Source organism: Botrytis cinerea, chromosome 11, assembly GCF_000143535.2.
Source record: "Botrytis cinerea B05.10 chromosome 11, complete sequence".
Lineage (NCBI taxonomy): Eukaryota > Fungi > Ascomycota > Leotiomycetes > Helotiales > Sclerotiniaceae > Botrytis > Botrytis cinerea.
The window spans coordinates 346,367-366,109 of record NC_037320.1 but is presented as its reverse complement, the minus strand read 5'-3'; the positions used below and the strand labels follow the sequence as shown (position 1 = coordinate 366,109).

General features: G+C 41.0%; 4 protein-coding genes across 7 annotated transcripts; 3 read left to right on the top strand and 1 right to left on the bottom strand.

Moving 5' to 3' along the window:
- The first annotated feature begins 4,222 nt into the window (after positions 1 to 4,222).
- On the top strand, positions 4,223 to 9,114 carry BCIN_11g01030 (hypothetical protein). Its single transcript, XM_024695813.1, has 4 exons — positions 4,223 to 4,813; positions 5,054 to 5,945; positions 7,660 to 7,911; positions 7,958 to 9,114. Exons 1-4 carry the CDS (start codon positions 4,554 to 4,556, stop codon positions 8,939 to 8,941), a joined length of 2,388 nt encoding a protein of 795 aa, XP_024551607.1. The 5' UTR covers positions 4,223 to 4,553; the 3' UTR covers positions 8,942 to 9,114.
- Positions 9,115 to 9,451: 337 nt separating this feature from the next.
- On the top strand, positions 9,452 to 11,067 carry BCIN_11g01020 (hypothetical protein; the record flags this gene model as incomplete). Of its 2 annotated transcripts, XM_024695812.1 has the most annotated exons (3): positions 9,452 to 9,581; positions 9,652 to 10,148; positions 10,210 to 11,067. In XM_024695812.1, exons 2-3 carry the CDS (start codon positions 9,690 to 9,692, stop codon positions 11,065 to 11,067), a joined length of 1,317 nt encoding a protein of 438 aa, XP_024551605.1. In that variant the 5' UTR covers positions 9,452 to 9,581; positions 9,652 to 9,689. The 2 variants fall into 2 exon arrangements, with proteins under 2 accessions (XP_024551605.1, XP_024551606.1); XM_024695811.1 differs by having other exon boundaries at positions 9,452 to 10,148.
- A 794-nt stretch (positions 11,068 to 11,861) lies between these two features.
- Positions 11,862 to 13,304, top strand: BCIN_11g01010 (hypothetical protein). 2 transcript variants are annotated; one of them, XM_024695809.1, is made up of 3 exons: positions 11,862 to 12,239; positions 12,299 to 12,522; positions 12,621 to 13,304. In XM_024695809.1, exons 1-3 carry the CDS (start codon positions 11,968 to 11,970, stop codon positions 12,872 to 12,874), a joined length of 750 nt encoding a protein of 249 aa, XP_024551603.1. In that variant the 5' UTR covers positions 11,862 to 11,967; the 3' UTR covers positions 12,875 to 13,304. The 2 variants fall into 2 exon arrangements, with proteins under 2 accessions (XP_024551603.1, XP_024551604.1); XM_024695810.1 differs by having other exon boundaries at positions 12,299 to 13,304.
- A 475-nt stretch (positions 13,305 to 13,779) lies between these two features.
- Positions 13,780 to 19,433, bottom strand: Bcdna2. 2 transcript variants are annotated; one of them, XM_024695807.1, is made up of 5 exons: positions 19,308 to 19,433; positions 17,782 to 19,221; positions 17,629 to 17,724; positions 17,087 to 17,581; positions 13,780 to 17,036 (listed from the first exon to the last, which is right to left on the bottom strand). In XM_024695807.1, exons 1-5 carry the CDS (start codon positions 19,359 to 19,361, stop codon positions 14,178 to 14,180), a joined length of 4,944 nt encoding a protein of 1,647 aa, XP_024551601.1. In that variant the 5' UTR covers positions 19,362 to 19,433; the 3' UTR covers positions 13,780 to 14,177. The 2 variants fall into 2 exon arrangements, with proteins under 2 accessions (XP_024551601.1, XP_024551602.1); XM_024695808.1 differs by having other exon boundaries at positions 17,629 to 19,221.
- Between the last annotated feature and the right edge of the window lie 310 nt (positions 19,434 to 19,743).

The window sequence follows — 19,743 nt, the reverse complement described above, 5'->3', positions numbered from 1 at the left end:
ACCTTTCATCAAGACTTATCAAGCACGACAAGAAAAAAGTCTCATCTCTCGCTTTGCTTGCCCACCTATCCCTAAAAGTTTCTTCCTCAATCCATCACCATGTTAATAGATAGAGAAGTTGTAAAGATGGGATAACTTATACATATTTGTATATTTTCATTATAGTGACATGACGACTCGAGATTCTAGTCTGGATATTTATCTAATTTATTCTTGTATAGAATAGAGTATATTTAAAGGATGAAACTCGTAGTGAAATACACGTACAAGTCTGTAATATAAATATAGATATAGATATAGATATTCCTAGAAATCTTGATGATAGATCTTTGTTAGTAGGAAAACATATAGATCTGAGATGTTATATTATCTACTTTATAGATAGACTTTGAGAAGAATTACTTGTATTTCTTTTTAATAGGGTTTGAATTTGAATCAAAGTTAGAATTGGAATTGGAATCTGAATCTGAATCTGAATTCTAGATTACTAGTCGTTATAATTAGAAAATAGATAGCGAGCTAGATGTCTAGAAGTTTGAGAAGCCTTTGATTTAATATCACATTGATGATTTCTTCTTGGATTTGATTTGAGTATTCAATTTGATATCATCTTACTAGTATTTAAATTCATACTAATAGCTTTCTTATAAATTTATATATCAATCTAGTTCAATCAAATCACATTTATATATATATATATACGCATACATTTATACACCTATTGAAACCCAACTCACGAGGAGGAGAGAGAAAAAAGCGAGAGAAAACAAAGCTTAGATCGGATATTAAGAAGCGAGAAGAAATAGAGTGATATAATATCTTAATAGAGATCGAGATGTTATTATATAGAGTTTGAATAGAAATCTCATATTTTCTTTGACTTGATATCTAATACTGTGGAATTTTGAGATGCTTTTGCGTGCTCTCTTTACTACTTTCCTATTGTAGATTTTACTAATGTATAGATTTTAGATTTTGAGAGGAAGTAGAAGTAGATGAGGATGATGATGGGGATGAGGAGGTATATATATTTGTTTTCGAGTTTCCTCTCCTCTTTTTCTGTCACGGCGCCAACTACATGTTCTGTAGTTACTTTTGTGCCTTAGGTACGGACTACTAGCGTGCCCTACTTCCTATAAGTAGGGCCTCACTCTTCTATAGCTCTTCTACCCTTATGGTAAAATATAAGTCTTTATCCGTACCTTGACATTTTCATTTTTTCCCATCTTCATTCTCGTTCTCGGAGGAGTGTAAGAAGAGAAAGAAAGTAAGAAGATAGAGTAAGATATATAAGTAGGGAATTAAGTTCAGTGCCCTACTTTTGAGCCACCCCTCTTTTGGGCCATTTTTCACATCAAAAATAACGAAAATCATGATTTTTAATTTCTTTATTTATTAATATTATTAACTGAAATTGAAATCATAAATTATTTATATAAATATAAGTTAATTTTGAGATTTTCAGATTTTTAGTAATTTTTTGTAATAAAATATAAATAATTGAAATATTGATTTTCGAATTTATATGGGAATTATATATAAATTTGAAATTTTATTAAAAACATTAATAACTTTTCAATAAAAATTATTAAAAATAAACTACAAAATTTAATTATATTATTATATATAATTATATATAGAAATTTAAGTTTTAAAATTTTATCAATCTATATTAAGATTTTGTTTGAAAATTTAAAATTTATAGGGATTAAAAATCAGTGATTTCTTTATAAATCGATATTCATTTATTTTTATATTATTTTTTTAAATCTTATTATTAAAAATATTTGAAATCTATTATAAAATTTTATAATATATTTTTAATTATTTTTGTTGAAAAGTTATTATTATTTTTAATAAATTTTTAAATTTATATGTGATTCCTATACAAATTCGAAAATCAATATTTCAATATTTTAAATTTCAATTAAAAGAATTATAGAAAATCTAAAACTTCTAAAATTGATTAATATTTATATAAAGATCATTTATATAAAATTTTATTAAAATATATTTAATTTTAATAAAAATATCAATATATCAAAATGGCTAATTTTGGTGTAAAAGGGTGGCCCAAAAGAGGGGTGGTTCAAAAGTAGGGCACTGAACTTATACTCTTCTTTTAATTCATTTATTATATCTATCTATCATCGTGTAAGAGATGAAGAGGTACATAATCATGATTTGTAGAGATATATATATATAAATAATAAATAGTTGAAGGAATTTATATACTACCTTCATTCTCATTTCAGTAAAGCGATTTCGTATCAGAATAACAATAATATGATATATAAAAGAAAACAAATCCTATTACTTTTTCCCACTCGCTCGCTATTCATCTCATCCTCATCGTGTCTCAATATGTATTTATATCAATTAATCATCGAGTGCTCAAAAACATGAGATAGGTTATTAAGAGTAACCAGGTGGAGAATTCTAGATCTTTCAATCTATATCTATATGAATATACATGATATGAGATCCTTAAAAATTCTATATCTATATGAGTGGGTACATAGCATAGGTGTGATTATTCTCACAAGTAAGTCTATATCATATGAATATTATATATATACTTGGAATTCTGAACGGAGAATTAGAAAAATAGATAAGTTAGAACACGGATAAAACCCATATAAAGGGGGTTCATTCTCGGACTAGTGGGTGGGTCTGTCGGCCAGTTTGTGGAAATCCACTGTAATGAATGATACGTACGGACCGAGTGTACTGGTGTGTCTGCACTCCGTGCTCGTTGCGAGGATTGAGGATTGAGGGATATATTTACTATTTATTGAAATTCATAGTACAGAGTGATATCTATCTGTACTTGGAAGGGGTGAGTGAGGGTGAGAGTGAGAGTGAGAGTGAGAGTGAGAGTGAGAGTGAGAGTGAGAGTGAGAGTGAGAGTGAGAGTGAGAGTGAGAGTGAGAGTGAGAGTGAGAGTGAGAGTGAGAGTGAGAGTGAGAGTGAGAGTGAGAGTGATAGGGAAGAAATGAGCAAGGAGTGTATTACACGAAGTATAGGTAGGGATTGGATTTATTGAATTTGGAATGTTCAGGATGGCCGGATGGATGGAATTTCTTGATATTCATCTATCTTTGATGTGGTTAATGGAGTTGGTGGTTGGTGATTGTTGGTTGGATTTTGGGTTCTTTGTTGATAACTTGTGGTCCGAATTGCCATGAGTACGTAAATATGATCAGTGTGAATGCTTTGACGTTCTTGTTAAATTAGACGATGAGTTTTTGGACATCTACAATGAAGCTATTGAAAGCTTAGAGAAGATCTTGTAGGGAATTCAGTATTAATTAAGACAATGCTTGTACAACGATCATCATAACTTTAATGTCCTGTGTATATCTTAATTGTGGGTTGGTTGTGAAGGAAACTCGGGGAGCTGAAAATAAACCATTAGTAGCGATGATAAGTATCCACCCACGCTCTGCTCTCAGCCCACTCCCACTCGCAATGTTCACCGCTTCTGATAATATCACGGCGGATGGGTATTTTCTGAGGCGTCTGAGGGATCAAATGATGGGCGATCCTTCGATAGAACGATAGAACGGACATAGCGTCGCTTGTCAAGTATTGGATTGATCAATCGGCAGATGGGATGGGATGCGTACAGATGGATACGTGCAGGAGTGGTAGATGGAGCATAGATAGATGCATGAAGGACCGGTAGATGAGTACGGATACGTGAAGGACCGGCAGATGAAATATCGGTGGTTGTACAACGGGCCTAGACAATATCAAATGCCTCGGTATTCACACAAAGTAAAGCGACGAGGCGTTCTCCGGATCTTGCCTTTGTTTGAGAGCTACCGTGTGTGTTTTTATGGTCTTGTGCTATCGCGATCGTGAGTAGTAGCTTTGATGCAACTCTGTGACGGGAGAAAGGGAGAGGGAGTTGATGCTGGCGCTGTTGCTAATGCTAATGCTAATGCTAATGCTAATGCCAATGCCATGCCGATATCAATTGGCATGGCATATATTTGACCGTGAGATGGACCTGTGGATGGGGGTGGAAATATACATGTATGTGTAGATCTAGATCTACATCTACATCCATCTAGATGTATATCATTTGTATATCATTTGACATGGGCTCATAATTGGATTGACGGCACATGTATGATGTAAAGAGGCCTCAATGATTACCATCTTCCCACATCACGTGTCGAATAATGGTCGATTCCCTTCTCTTTCCTCTCCTTACGACCTTACCTGCCTCATGTTCATCATGTTCATGCTCCCAAAAGCATCCTTGTCCGTTTGGTCTTGTTGGTTCACGCACTTCTTACACCTCTTCCCACTAAATTTCCCCGCATACAATCAAAAATTCCGGTCAAGGGCAATCCGTCACCTCTCATTTGTCAGAAAGTGCAAATCGACTGGACCGGATTACCATATTCTATCAAGTTCGAGTCAAATAGCCTTTCTAGAAAAAACCCTCGTCGACTCAACTTGCACTTAACAAAAACTACTTCCAACATCTCCGGCCAGATGCGCAAAGACATCTCTTCGTCCTTCCGACTTCCAATGTGATCATGAACATACTGGAATCACAAGTCAATGATCTAAATTACATCGCAGAGTCTCCCATTGCTATCCCGGTCTTTGATACCATGAATGGTCAACAGCAGCAACCGCAACCACAGTCTTCGGAATCGCCCGCGGATACTGGGGCTCAGAGCGGAAAGAAGAGAAAAAATGATTCCGGCGAAGGGGGCGATTCGACGTCGCATGGAAATAAGGAAGGCACTCCACATACAAGGGCAAAGAGAAATAGATATATATCGATTGCTTGGTCCGTTAACACTTCCTCTCTTCCTTTCTTTCTTTTTCTCTTTGTGTGCATGTGTGTCTTGATGTGGCTGCTTGGAACCCTGGTTGATGCTCAATTGCTTTTTGGTTGATCTGATGGCAATGCGCCCGAGGAACTCCGAAGAAGGGTCAGAACCCGACTCTATCTGCACACAATCTTGCACATTGGCTACGTTGAGGACGAAATTTCTTTTGACTGATACTAATTCATATCTTGATATAGCAACGAATGCAAACGGAGGAAAATTAAATGTAATGGGAATACACCATGTCAAAGATGCGGAAATCTCAACCTCGAATGCCAATATGCTCCGAATTGTTGTACCAATGGCTTCAAGGAGTCGGAGGAGTTTCGTCGAATGAATTTACAACTTGCTTCATTACAAGAGCAAGTGAATAATCTCAATTCGAGTCTAAATGCCATGCGCCATGGTGGCGGCAGTGGAAGTGGTGATGGTAGCATATCCTATGGCCCATCGTCAGAAAGATCATTGTCAATATCACAACAATCTGCCGTACAAGCCCTTTCTCCCTTGAGTTTTCATCACAAACCTATACCCAGGCATCCTTCATTTCGTGGACCGACCAGTTCCGCTTTCGGTTTAGATGTGGCCAAGAACACACTTCATAACATGGGATATCAATCATTGGCAGATGAAGGCATCACGACTCAGGATCCTACACCGGTACCATCGCCACCACCAATACGCCCGAGAGCATTACCATCCATCAATATGAACGGTGTGCGAGCTCCAGATCCATTGAGAAGTGTAAATCGAGAAGAAATGACTCGATTGTGTAGGGTATATGAAGAAGAAATGGGTCTGATGTATCCTGTGGTGGATATAGAGGAGTTAATCACTCATGGTTCTAACATTTTTGAATTCATTGATGCCGCAGTGAGGAATGGCCTTGCCACATCCAATAATCCTCAAGGTATTAATGATATCAATTCTTGTAGTCTGAAGACTATCATGGCTATTTCAATGATCGTGGAGGGAAGTGGACAGAGTGACTTGGCCTACCGATTGTTTGAAAGTGTTAGAGAGCCTGCGGATCGTGCATTGCATGATGAATTTGTGGATGTTAAATGCTTACCTTTCTTGGTACTCGTGGTGAGTTACGGAATTTTGTTTCTTGCCCCTTATTTACTTTTTTATATTATGTCTGCTTTGATATTGTGGAGGATAAAGGAAGTCACAATCTCTAGTGAGTCAGGATCTGAGACAAGTGTGTCTTGTTTCCCCAAGTTTGATGGTGGTCGTTTCGAGACTCATGAGTTGCTGTTATGTTGAGTAGGTGGAAATAAACTTAACTCACAATGTTGCATTTGGCCAAGTGGGACTTATGCAAAGCAAACTCCGGACGCCTTCAACTTTATATGGCATAAAAAAGATATAAAGCTGTAAAGGGATATCTGGAGAGGAAGGCCACCACAATGATCCTGAAGGAGTAAAATTTTGAAAAAAATAGAGTTGGCGTTGGGAGGAATCGAACAACCTTCTTCCTTCCGCTCAATGAAGGGCGTAACATGTTTTACCATTAAACTACAAGGCCTATATGATTTATTGTTGCTCTAGTACGATTATCATATTAGAAATCCGATTATAGATCATATGACGGCTGAAGCACAGAAAACCTACCTATCACTCAGTTGAGGAGTTCACGAAGGATGGGATAAACTGTAAGGCCTTTACACGTCGGCTCAGGAGAAAATCTCAAAACGATTATTTACCTCGTAAGGGACTGAAACTACTTCTACATCTCTCTACATCTCATATGAACGATGAGGATATTTTGTTGTATCATTCACTAGCAAGACCTCCATCACTTATGGGCCACTTTTGCATTTTCCATTGGCTACAAAGACATGCGACCAGTTACTGGTATTGCAGATCCACAGGGCCGCAACAATGATATCTTGCTGTGCTTGGTTGGATTAGGGGTCGGAATAATTAATGATACCCAATCGACAAATCCTCATGGCTCAAGTAATCAACGTTAGAATAATGCTTGCTACTGAGAAGGAATCAGCTCACACAATGCCATTTCCACTTGGAACGTTGCGACTCCAACGTTGAGTCACAAGCTCTATCTGATTTATCCTATCGTTGGGTATTATGCTATGCATACTATAGTCGCTTTGATGCCGACCGTTATGGATTCAAGATATGCGACTCTGTCATGAGTTCTCATCCCTTATAGATTCCATCACGTTTGTGGTTGTGGTTCTTCACTATCGAGGATAAGCGAAGAACCACAAAAAATCCACCTCATTAAAGGATGTGCTATCTGTTCGGATGTCCACGGAATCAAAATCGAATTCCAACTTAAGGAAGAGACGGGCCTTGCATCATGGGCGAGGAAGAATGCAAAAGAAATTCCCAAAAAATGATTTGGACCTCGCAGGTTTTGATCCCGCTTCTCTGGAATGCTTCACTGGGAAGTTACACAGTGTGTTAACCAATTACACCAAAGGCCCTTTTGTTTTTGTTGGTGGAGATGACTTATTCGAAATCTTGTTTCTTTCCGTCTCTACTTGAAAATCCTCTGATTGGTGTACATATTTTGCGTTAGAGCCGTGGTTCGACGTTTTGTCCCTTAGCTCTCTCAAATCAATTACTCAGGTTACAATTGCACTTTTCATTTTCTGCATCAAAGTTTACACTGTGTTATATTCCTGGGTTTCAAACAATTTCTTCATCAATCTTTCGCAAAACATTTCGTGTCCCGTTTCCGCCTTCAAGCTCTAATATGTTCCCTTTCTTTTTTGTTCTCTGCGAACTGAGACAGATTTACATTTCGGCAACAAACTAACATAACCCTTAGGCAATTTTCCATTTCCATTGTGACGAAGAAGCATTGGCATGGCGCATAATCGGTCAAGTCGCACGAATGTCCATTGAGTTAGGTCTGCATAGACGCGATTCTTTTTTCAAAGTTGTGACTGATGAACGAGAACGAATTGCTATTACCAAACTTTTCTGGTCAATATATGTACTTGATCGAAGATGGAGTTTTGGTACGGGAATGCCTTTTGCTATACAAGATTCAGATATCGATCCTTCTTTACCAGAACCAGTATGTAATTTTCTACTTTCCCTAACGACTCCGCTAATTCTCTCAGGATAATTCCGTCCCTTATCTACACGTTATGATATCATATTCAAGAATAGGTTCTAAAGTTTGGAAATCAATCTGCTCCTTCTCCCCGACACCCTCAACAAATATAATCACCGAAGAGTTGAGTTATCTAGACTTCCAGATCACACAATGGCAAAAAACGATACCACCTCATCTACAACTTCCAACTGCTGCTGCCCCTCAAGCCTCCTCTCGCGCAACCCATCGATTGCAAATACTCCTCTACCTTCGTGCCAATCAAATGCGTATTCTGATTTATCGCCCTGTGTTACACTCCGCGTCGTCTATACAAGAACATATTCAACACGCGTCTACTGTTGTCGAATTTGCGAAAGATACAATTCGCGCCCTCACACATCTTAATCAAACCACGGATATTTACCGCGTACAACAAGTTTGCTTCAATTACTTCCTCATTTCAGCATTGGCAGTCATTTTTCTAGCAAGTTGTCATGCTCCAGTTACTTTCAGCTCGATTTGTCGCGATGAATTCTACATGGCACTCGATTTAGTGAAGGGTTTTTCGAATAAATCTTTCGTATCGAAACGTCTTTGGAAAACAATTAAAGGTCTAAAACAAGTAGCACCAAAACTTGGGTTATCCCCCACTTCAAATAATCATCATAACGGTGCATTGGGAGCGGATGATGCACATAGTAGTGCGGCACTTGCAATGGCAGGATTGGCAGGCCATGAAATTACGGGCATGGGGGGAGGATACGATACAAATGGACATGGACAAGGAATAAGTACAGGATCGGGAAGTAGCCCGATGACAGGCAATCAAATGAGTTATGAGATGACGCATCTGTTCGAGGCGGCGTTGGGAATGGGAAGTGGGCATAATGGATATGGAGTTGGGAATGGAATGGATGGGACACCAGGAGTGGGAGATGATGTGGGAGGTGTTGGTCCGGCTTTTGGAGAAGGTGATGAATTGTTTAGGCAGTTAAGGGATTTGTTTTAAGGGTGATCAGTTCACGGTGGTGTTTGTAATATAAGGAGCCTGTATTGTTGTGTATATTGGAGCGACAAAATATTTTCTACGGATGGTTGATATCAGCTGGTCTGAATATAGGGCTGAGCATAGGGCTGAAAACCCGCAGGGTTACATATCCTCTTTACGTGAGTAATCGAACACGATAGTCTATTCTAGCTTATAAGTAAGAGTGCAAGCACTGTGAAGAAAGTGACCTTTAAATCATAGTCTGGGACTAGATGTCAAAAGCCCACTGACAGGTAAATCAGTTTCTCCGAGGTTGACGTCCAGAATTGCATTTCGTCAATCATTGATTACGCCATATGATACAGATTGAACCATATCTGATACACCGCTGCCATGATGTTTGACCAGCATTAATGTCTAACAGCGGAAATGCTCCAAATTCTGTGGAGGGGTTCAAGACGGAATTAATACCGTGCGGTAGAGTGACTACTTTCAGCTCCACAAAAGGTTCGTTCCGCGAAGACCATGTATGAATGACCCCACAATGTGGAAGCTTTGCACTCACTACCCCTCCATTCGAAATAGCTTGAGCTTGACGTCGGCTTGTGGATTTATCGGCTTCGGTTGATGTTGCTGAATTCGAATTGAAGAAAGTGTGAACGTAATTACAGCTATTCCCCGCCCCCTTCTTTACGTTCATTGATATTTCTTATTTCTGACCTCACATTAAGTTCTTCAGTATACATATTCCTCGCTCGCTACTGTCAAAATGCCTCCTCTCAAGTCTTGGCTTCGAATCCCCCCTCATAGCGATTTCTCCATTCTCAATATCCCCTTCGGTATTATCACCTCTCGCCATTCGCAGGTTACTCACCGTCCAGCTATTCGTATTGGCGACCATGTCTTGGATCTCCTCGCCTTTTCTAGATCTGCCGGATTCCAGAAACTCCCTTCATTTAAAGAGCATCTCTCGGTTTTCGAGGAGCCAACGCTAAATGCATTCGCAGCTTTGGGTCAACCCGTTCATCGGGAAGTCAGGAGATACATACAAGAGGTTTTTAAGGAGGATACCCCATACCCGGAATTATTGAAGGATAATGAAGAAGTGCAAAAAGAGTGTTTGCTGAAGGAGGGAGAGTGGAAGAATCATCTGCCAATGAGGATCGGAGATTATACGGATTTTTTTGCGGGAATCAATCATGCTAGGAATGCGGGGACGATGTTTAGAGTGAGTTTACCTGTGGTGTATCTGAGTAGTTTGGATGCGGGATTCTAATAGATATTTCCAGGGAGCGGAAAATGCATTACAACCAAATTATACACATGTTCCAATTGGATACCATGGTCGGGCTTCCTCGGTCGTCGTCTCTGGAACTCAAGTCACACGTCCTAATGGTCAAATAATCCTCGATCCAAAGGCTCCTGGCCCTAAGAAACCTGTTTTTGGACCTTCTAGAAGGCTCGATATTGAGCTTGAGCTAGGATGTTTCCTATGCACGGGAAATGAACTCGGAGAACCTATCAAGGTCAATAAGGCGGGAGAAAATATCTTTGGATATGTTCTCATGAATGATTGGTCTGCAAGAGATATTCAAAACTGGGAATATGTCCCATTGGGTCCCTTTAATGGGAAGAATTTCTCTACGACTATTAGTCCGTGGGTGGTCCTCCAAGACGCGATTGCGCCTTTCCGAACCGCTAAATTGGAGACGGAGGCCTCGAAATCGGGAGAATTATTGGATTATCTGAAAGAAGAGAGAGATAATACGGGCCTCGATATTAATTTAGAGATTGACCTGACGACTCCAGATGGAAGTACAACTACGATTGGGAAAGTGAACGCGAAGAATTTGATATGGAGTTTTGAGCAAATGCTTGCGCATCATAGTAGTGGGGGGTGTAATATGAGAACGGGGGATCTTTTGGGGAGTGGCACGATTACTGGGGAAGGCGAGCAGGAAATGGGTAGTTTGTTGGAGATGACGTGGGGTGGAAGTAAGGATATTTGGTTGGTGGGGATGGAGACGAGGAAGTTTTTGAAGGATGGTGACGAGATTACGCTGAGGGGTACTTGTGGCGAAGAAGAGGGTGGAAGGGTGGGTTTTGGTGAGTGTAGGGGGAAGGTGATTAGTGCGGTTGTTTATTAGGGAGGGTATATGGAGTGAGGTTTGGGAGATTGGGATGTTATGTCGAGTAAATACAATATCAACATTGCTGAACCACAGGAACGCTCTTATCTAAAGGGTTCGGCCTCCGTCGTGCTTATTATTTCCAGCACCCAACTTCAGACTATTTTCTCTCTTTACCTCATGTTTGATTATCGTCCGCTGCTGCTGGGGTATGTTTGGAAGACGTGATTCATCGCGTCAACATGGCTAAATCATCTGGTGACGCTACATTGGCCAGGTGTGTTGACTTGACAAATTATGATATTAGGGGTATGGTGGTGATAATATCCGTCATCCAGATGGTCCAGCTTCTTGTTCGGCACATCAATAGAAGCACAATATAGGTCAGTATTATGAGTTTGTACGGGGCTGGACTGGAAGAAAATCTCAACGCTTGCTGTTACTTGTAGAGTAAGGAGAGGAGATCGGAATGATAAAGAAAACTCTTGGATGGTGCAGCCTCGGGAGAATGAGGGGATTTATGAATATGGTTTCTCGGGCCAGCTTAACCAGAGAATACGATGTCTACACCAAGGACGAAGGTATTACTTGGATGTGATTCTTAGAGAAGCTTACACCTATCATTTTGGGTTTTCGGAGTCGAATTTGTAAGAATATGTGCAGATTCGATTACATGTTTGGAGGGGATTCGTCTCATATTGCGCTGGCCGGCAGGTTACGGTTATCCTGTAGGAATTGACAGCGAGAGGATTAAATTTTCTATATGATCAACTGTAATCAAGAACTCCTTGTTGTCAATCTTCTTTATGCTCGGTTTTTAGTGTTGCTTAGTCGGTACTGTCTACTTGATACGAGTAATTTACTGATGAAGGGAATATATTCACAATCTCTCAAGATACCATTCATGTAATTCTACTCATGTATCATTGCTCTCATCCGACACGTTCAACTGCTTATCTCTTTTCACAATTCACTACTCGTCCCTCATATACCCCAAACGAATTGAGATTTTCTTCTTCTTCCTTCGCTCATCAAATTTTAATGTATTCGATTGTTCTCTCTTTTTCTTTTTACCCCCGACTCTTCACCCAAAAACTCGAGAAACTCGAGACAGATAGCACAGTGCATAACTACTCACTATCAAAGATGTCTTTCAGACTATCGATATCTCCCGTGGATCTCAGGAGGTCGTAAGTTATATATACCCTTCGTTCTGAAAATACAAATACACCAACTAACCCCCTCAAAGAAAAAGCCATCGAGCCACCCACTCAACCAGCCATCCCTCCAAACAACATCCCGAAACTTCCTCACCAAAAGAAAAGCCTCTTCCCACCACACCCAAAATTTCAACAGTGATACTTCATCATCTCACACCCCAGAGACGACGAGATTCCATTGCGCTCCCGAGAGTAATTGAAAGATGGAACCGCGGAATCGCTCGCGTTCGTCGACACTCTTTGATTGCGGGTGGTACGTATTCTGAAATCCCTTTGTATTTCTCGATACCTGTCATTCAATTCCCGATTGTGGAAGAGAGTAAAATTAACATGTATATATGTACATGATAGCCGGACTAAGTCTCAAAACCCCCAGCGCATCAACAACAGCAGATTCAGAAATCGCACCGGGGATGAATTCTAAACCTATCACTTCGTCCTTTCCCTCTGAGCACAAACTCGAAACGAATACGAGGGAAAATAGAGAGGGGGATATCGATATCTACGGTGATGAAGAAGCAGAACTTGGTATGGCAGTGGAAATGATGATTACTTGTGTGCGAGCCCGGCTTGTTTGTATCGGATGCATCGGGTTGGAATCTTGAGGTTGTTGTTTGATGAGGTGAGGGGGGAGGGTGGTGGGATTGTGTTCATTTTAGATAAGGCGTGTATGATAAATAAGGTTTGGGGCGTGGGTTGAGTGTTAGATGTTTCTATCTTGTTGAGGAGAAGAGTGTGGATATATTCAAGGGCATTGAGGGCGTTGATGGAGAATAGGGGTTCGCTTATTGGATGGGTGGGTAGATTGCAAGTCTTACCTTTCTTTCTTTCTTTCTTTCTCTCTCTCTCTCTCTCTTTCTCTCTCTCTTACGTTCGCTCGTGCCTACTCCACTACAGGAAAAGCCACCAAGATACAGATCTTACAATACGCAGACTCAAAATTCTTCTGGAAAGAAAGAACAAAAGCAAGCAATGCCAGATCGCCATCCTCCAATGCACAATCCATTCATGTGAAATAAATATCCTCGAACTTCATTTCATCTACCTCACGATTCCCATTCACTCCATCTCATCCCATCCAGCTTTTCCATCCCCTGAGCAAAACACGTTATCTATCCAAAGCAATGCACACGACTTTAAACTTCCCATCCTCTTCTATCCAAGATAAACTAAAAAAAAACAAAAAACAAACCCTCACTCGACCCAACGAATTATTATTACATTCTCCCCATGAAACAAATCCACACCCTCGATCCGTCATCCAATACCTGCCAAAAGTAAAGAAGTAAGTTAGAAAGAAGCTACGCATTGAAAATCCAAGGACGATTTTTAACTTTTCAACCCTGCGAGTTATCCACAACTAGCAACAGTCCAGCGCTGTGTACCCAAAGCTCGATTTCCTCAATATACTTCCATCTCATTTCCCTAGCACTTCACATGTAACATCCACAAATCCAATGCGTAAATTAATAGAAGTAACAAGCAGTGGAATAGCGTGGATTACTCACGATTCGCAATCGGGAAGTTTTGATTTCTAGATTTTCATACATGATTTCCATATCGATCATTTGTCACTATCTTTCCTTTCAATTCTATTTGCAAAGAGAAAAGGTATCATATTGACCAAACACCAAGAACGCCATCTCGTACATGCTGTGAAAGAGGCACTATTCGCTCTCTCTTCTACCCTATAGATACCCAAACACCACAGTACTATCTCCTGCGCAATCATCAATGCATAACCTAAACACATCATCCCTATCCATACAAAAAAGTATACTAAAACTCATTTTCCATCTCAACGCTATTGCCAAGACAAAAACGTTAACAATAACATGTAAGCCCAGCCCCATTTTAAAACACCTAATCATAATGATCCTACACATTCCTATTCCCAATTGCAATGAATCATGACATATCGTTAACCAAATCCATCAAAACGCTTCCTTGCCTTATATTCCCATTATTCGCCGCTAAACCTCCTTTAATCCTCTTAGGTTGATGTTTCCCTTTGCCGCTCTTCATAGCCGTCGGTTCTTGCTTAGTGGGTGTCATTCGCACGTTTTCCTTGTCTCCAACTTCGTCTCCTTCGATATCCATCAAATCAGAGTTTTTCCTCTTCACCACTTCTTTCTCCACCTTGACCCACTGCGACAATCCAACACTCCCCTGAGTCGCAGTCCCCGCCATTTCCCACCAATGCCCCATTAACTGTTCCTCCTTCAACTCATAAACCCACTTCTTTTCCTCCATCAACCTCACAAATCTACTTACCATTTCTTCCTTCCTGTCTCCATCGTTATCTACCTTCCCTTTCAGTGTCCCCCTACTCCCCACAACCAACAGCTTCGTCTTCGCCCTCGTGAACGCCACATTAATCCTCCTCCAATCCTTCAATAATTCCCCAATACTTCCACCCTCATTACTTCTTACCAAGCTCAGTACAATAACTTCCTTATCTCTCCCTTGAAACCTATCTGCAGTATGCATTTCCACACCTTTAGCATTATGGAGACTGTCTTTGAGCAAAGCTAATTGGGAGCGGTAATGTGTCATGACTCCTATTTCCGTAGGATCTACACCAACTGCTATGAGAGAGGTAACGAGTTGCGTTACGATTCTAGCTTCCACATCATTTACAGTTCGATTCCCTTTCTCGCTTTCTCGTGCCATATCGCCAAGGCTATCAGTATCTACAAATGCTACGGTGACATCCGGATCCAAGAGATCTCGCAACCAGCATCTTCCCTTCTTCGGTTCCAGACAAATAGACTTCTGTGTACTGTGTAGGACACTACTTGGTGTATGATGATTTGCTTTCAAAGCGTCCATATCGGGAATAATGATCTTACGATTAGCGACAGAAGTGCTACCGCATTTGAGACGTCCATTGTAAATGAGTGTATTGGAAAGAGCCATTACGTCGGCATTCATGCGATATTGATGTTCGAGGTAGACGACGCTTTGAGGATGGGCGTCTGAGAGATATTTGAAGAGAGAGATATCTAGACCTCCTTTTCGGGCTTCTTCATCTTTGACTAAGGGGGGAAGTTGATTGTGATCTCCGACAAGGATGAATGTGCGAGCGAGACGAATGGGACCAACACAGACGGGTAGTGTAATTTGAGAAGCTTCGTCTACTATGCAGTAGTCAAATGTACGTTCGTTGAAAATGGGATGGTTGATACCGAGGCAACTAGTGGCAATGATTGGTGTATCATGCCAGACACTTCGGATTTCTTCCATGGTTTCTTTAGGATCGACAGCGAGTTTGGCAAATTCTTGAACGTCGGGGTGGATCTTAGCTTTAGTGCCTAGGCGTAAGATTGGAATTGAGTCATCTCGAAGTTTCAGGAGGATATTGTCCACGGCTGTATGAGTGTAAGAGGTGAGGAGAACAGATTTCCCTTGCGAAACAAGAGCTCGGATAATGTGAGCAATAGTTGTAGTCTTTCCAGTACCAGGCATACCAAGTACTAAAGCATAATCCTGTGCGGACATGACTTTTTCGATAGCACGGCGTTGATCCACGTTGATACAAGATCGATCTTTGAGTGTGTACTGAGTGGAATGTGGCTTAAAACGAGGAGGATTAAGATCAACGACTAGACTTCGAATTTCGCGTGATCCAAATGGGCCTTCGGTCATAATTTGGATGAGATTGTTCCGAACAGTCGCAAGACCGTTACTGAATTCATCTTTATCGAGCCTGTACAGAATGGGATCCTCTCTAATTTTACCAATAGAGTCAGCTGGTGTAGATCCTTCTGCAGCGACTTCCATGATACTAGCAAAGACCTGGTTATTAGTTTCATCGAATCCGGGTTGTCTGATGCGAGCATTATGCAAACGTCGATCAACAGCGACTGTAATCCTGTTCTTGCGTACGTTCGTGACATAGCCTTTGGCGAGAGCGAAATGGCCTTTTTCATCTGAGATAACAATTGGTTCTCCTACTATAATCTGAGAGTCCATGAAGGAAAACCCTGGAGCTGCGGTATTTTTCGGTTTAATCATGGTGTATCGATATCGATTGATCTTCTCATTATTCTGATCTTCGTAGGCAGATCCTTCCTCGATTATAACGTTCGAGAAACATCGACCAAGTTTTTCCCGCTCTGAGCTCAACATGGTCCATAGTTCTCGACGAAACTTCAAAGAGTCTTTCTCTTCTTTCGTAAGAAGATCATCCCATTTGAGGAAGAACTCTTTATGCTTTGGAGTAAGATGCTTGACCACTTCGTCAAACTTCTCCTTCATACCGCTTGTCTCTCCGTTTCCATCATCAGCTAGCTTGTGATAAATGAAACAGGTATTCTTCGCATAACATCTTCCACACATGTTCTCCTTTTTGAGCATGGGTGGAAGTTGAGCATTTTTCTCTCGGACATAACACGCGAGCTCATTCCGCTGCATGATCATATGGCGAAGTTCGTGACGAATGGCAGGAATTCTAATGGTCTCAGAGGTTTCCATGTAGTACAGAATTCCATAAGCAATCTCAACATCATATCGATCAGAAATCAGAAGATTGTAAAGCGCTGTTTGTGCACGGTTGGCAACACTGGGATTCTTGCCGGTCTTGACCTCAAAGGGTGCAGTGAGAGTTCTTTGCCCTTTTTCATCTCTCATTGTGATTTGTACCGTAGCATCAATGTTACCTTTCAGGCCATACATTGGAGACCAAACGTGTTCCTCAACATCGAGAAGATTACTGACACACATAGCAACAGTATCGCCATTTCCAGCTTTTACTAGAGCTCCAGGCTAACAAAAAAGGTTAGTATTTGAAACGGAAAATAGATTCTTTCACATACCTTTGGTTGAGATGAGACAAACAATTCGGCCCATGCTTGTAACTCTCCCATTTTACTATGTAGATATTCTACAGCCTGGGGTATTTCAACCTTGATAACATACAAGTCTTCAAGATGTCTTTGAGCAAGCTTATCAATAAGCTCGCCAAGAAACATCCTATCCCAGCGATTAACAAGCATTGCAGCTTGAAATATCTCATGAAGAATCGTTCCATAAAGCATAGCTGGAGATGCTTCACCAGTAGCCTTGACCCTATCTTGAAGAACTGCACGACGAGTACACCCGAAAGAATCCGCTACTACGAGCGCAGAGATAAGATGGTCCGGGTGAAGAATGATCAAGCCAGAGTTATCGTCTATGACACAAATTCCCTGTGCATCAAACTTGCCAATGATGTGAACAAAAGCCTTTGTGGTGACAGGAGTATCAATCCAGGTGCCTCTAAGATACACCATTCTTTTGATTTTTGAGCGTTCAGGTTGAAGATAGAGTATCTCGTGAATGGTTAGCTAAATCAAGGCAAGAGCTCATGAGAATCTACCTTTTCTGGTTGCAATTTACCATTAACACCTGCATACTGATTATTATCTATCATGGTGACAAGATATCTTTGAATTGCGCGAGCTTTTTCCATAGACTAGACATTTCTTAGCGTTGATTTAATAATATATTGCTATGGATTTCTCGGACGTACAGGCATTAAGCTATTTGTTGATTGTTTTAGTGACTGCGTTGCTGCTATCTCTGCAGCCGCAAAATCTGAATCGTCTATATCGTCACCATATTCATCATCGGACTCCTCCTTTTTAGTTGCTGCACCTCTAGGCCTTGACGGCGGAAGCTCCACATCATCTGCCGGAACTGATCCTGCAAATGCGGCATCAAAATCATCATCGTCCAAACCTTCACCAAATTCGTCGCTACTATCGTCTTCCAATGCTTTCGGAGGGTCGGGGCTTTTAGATAAGCTCTGTGGTTTATGTGTAGAGTACGCTCTGGGCTTAATTGGCGACTCATAAATTTTTGGTAGTGGTCGTGACATTGAAGCTGCAGGAACTTGCGATTGTGATTCGATAGCCGTGAGTATCATTCCACCAATTTCGTCTAGACCATCATCGGAACCATAATCCGACTCGGCAGTGGAAGGTCTTTTTGGACTCGGTAAAGCAACATGTGACTCGATATTCGTACTTGGTGAAGATGGCGGCTCAAGTCTCCTTTTTAAGGGCGATGTCCTCTTCTCACTTCCTTTTCGACCTAATGGAGAACTTGGTCCTTCAAATTGAAATTGAACTTTATCAGGGAGAGGTGATGAGCTTGAAGGACCACTAGAAACCTCGTTTGGCTTGTAGTCCTCCTGCAATCGCCTCATCAAACCCGGCGTATCGATATTTCTGCTATTTCCTATCCTACTCGGTTGGTGTCTTTTAAGATTCAATGGATTTCCAAGACTTCTTGATCTGGTCAATCCTCTAGGCGTATTCCCGTCCTTCGATGATTGCGGAGATGCGTTTTCCATAATTCGCGAGAGTTTAATGTCCTTAGTCTGACCCAATTTCATCCAAACCTCAACTTCTGGCCCCGGCCTAGGAAAAGAATCTGCTTGCGAAGAATGGGCTAGTATGGGTGAAGAACTCTGTGCTCTGCCAATGTCATTATCGCCCCTCTTCCTCTTGCCCAGGTTGCCGCTCTCTGATTCAGGTAGTTGTTGACTATCCTTATTTGTATCCCAAATTATACGATCGTCAGGTGATACTGCTTTAAATGGTCGTTTGAAATCGGCGTTCTGTGTGGGATCGAACCCCATTGATGGCGTTGAAGGTACATCTGCGGAAGTAGAGTCGTCAAGAAAGACATCTTCGTCTACAGAACTTGTCTCATCTTTTGATGAGCCCCGCCGCCGCATCTTCGAAGGCGTGGCAATTCTACTATCCGTCTCCGATGACACCAAGTTTATAATCTCTTTCGAATCGTCTCCTTTTCCTGATTGTTCTCGATATTGGAAGTTGCTAAGGATATTCTTCGTAGTTGTAGAAACGGGTACCGGCGGTTTCTCCGCTAATGGTTTCGCGGGAACTTTGGGCTTTTGTTGTTGGTTCTGGTAATTCTTATTCCTCTGCCATGGCTGTCGAGACTGTGATGCAATTAGTTTCCAGTTTAGTTCCTAAGACGATCATTTTTATGTCGTGTACTTCCACAATAAGTAGAATGTATACATACATGATTCTCTTTTCCTGAATGATTAGTCTCGGAGAAGGACTTTTGAAGAGGCATTATATCTTCACAGAATATGAATTGGTCAAGTACATGAGAGATGATGTTATGTTATGGAAATGTAGCAATATCAAAAGGGATCTGAATCATAAAGCAATATGTAAAGGGCTCACAAATGCAGCTGGGATATGTATTGATAGATAGTTCTTGCACTTTGTGGAGTAGAATACGCGATTTCGCGATTTAGAGACGCGCTCTCCATTTTTATGTGTAAATTACTAATCCTAGCGCGTGTTTTGGACCGTTTAATCATTCTACCCCTGTCTTTATTCCATTATCTCTGATCCTCCGACTATCGGCTAAAGGTGGAGAAGCAGCGGAAGAGCTTAGAACCCCTGGGGTTGATAAGATTGTCATCGCACAGATCACACGAGATCAAAAT

Bases quoted from the DNA above. Each gene is read 5' to 3' on its own strand.
- BCIN_11g01030 (XM_024695813.1), top strand. From the start codon at position 4,554: ATGAACATACTGGAATCACAAGTCAATGATCTAAATTACATCGCAGAG. The intron at 4,814-5,053 runs GTCCGTTAACAC...ATCTTGATATAG, and splicing joins AGATATATATCGATTGCTTG to CAACGAATGCAAACGGAGGA. The intron at 5,946-7,659 runs GTGAGTTACGGA...CATAACCCTTAG, and splicing joins TACCTTTCTTGGTACTCGTG to GCAATTTTCCATTTCCATTG.
- BCIN_11g01010 (XM_024695809.1), top strand. From the start codon at position 11,968: ATGTATCATTGCTCTCATCCGACACGTTCAACTGCTTATCTCTTTTCA. The intron at 12,240-12,298 runs GTAAGTTATATA...ACCCCCTCAAAG, and splicing joins CCCGTGGATCTCAGGAGGTC to AAAAAGCCATCGAGCCACCC. The intron at 12,523-12,620 runs GTACGTATTCTG...TGTACATGATAG, and splicing joins ACACTCTTTGATTGCGGGTG to CCGGACTAAGTCTCAAAACC.
- Bcdna2 (XM_024695807.1), bottom strand. From the start codon at position 19,361: ATGCCTCTTCAAAAGTCCTTCTCCGAGACTAATCATTCAGGAAAAGAG. The intron at 19,222-19,307 runs GTATGTATACAT...ATTGCATCACAG, and splicing joins ATTCAGGAAAAGAGAATCAT to TCTCGACAGCCATGGCAGAG. The intron at 17,725-17,781 runs GTACGTCCGAGA...AGAAATGTCTAG, and splicing joins CAACAAATAGCTTAATGCCT to TCTATGGAAAAAGCTCGCGC.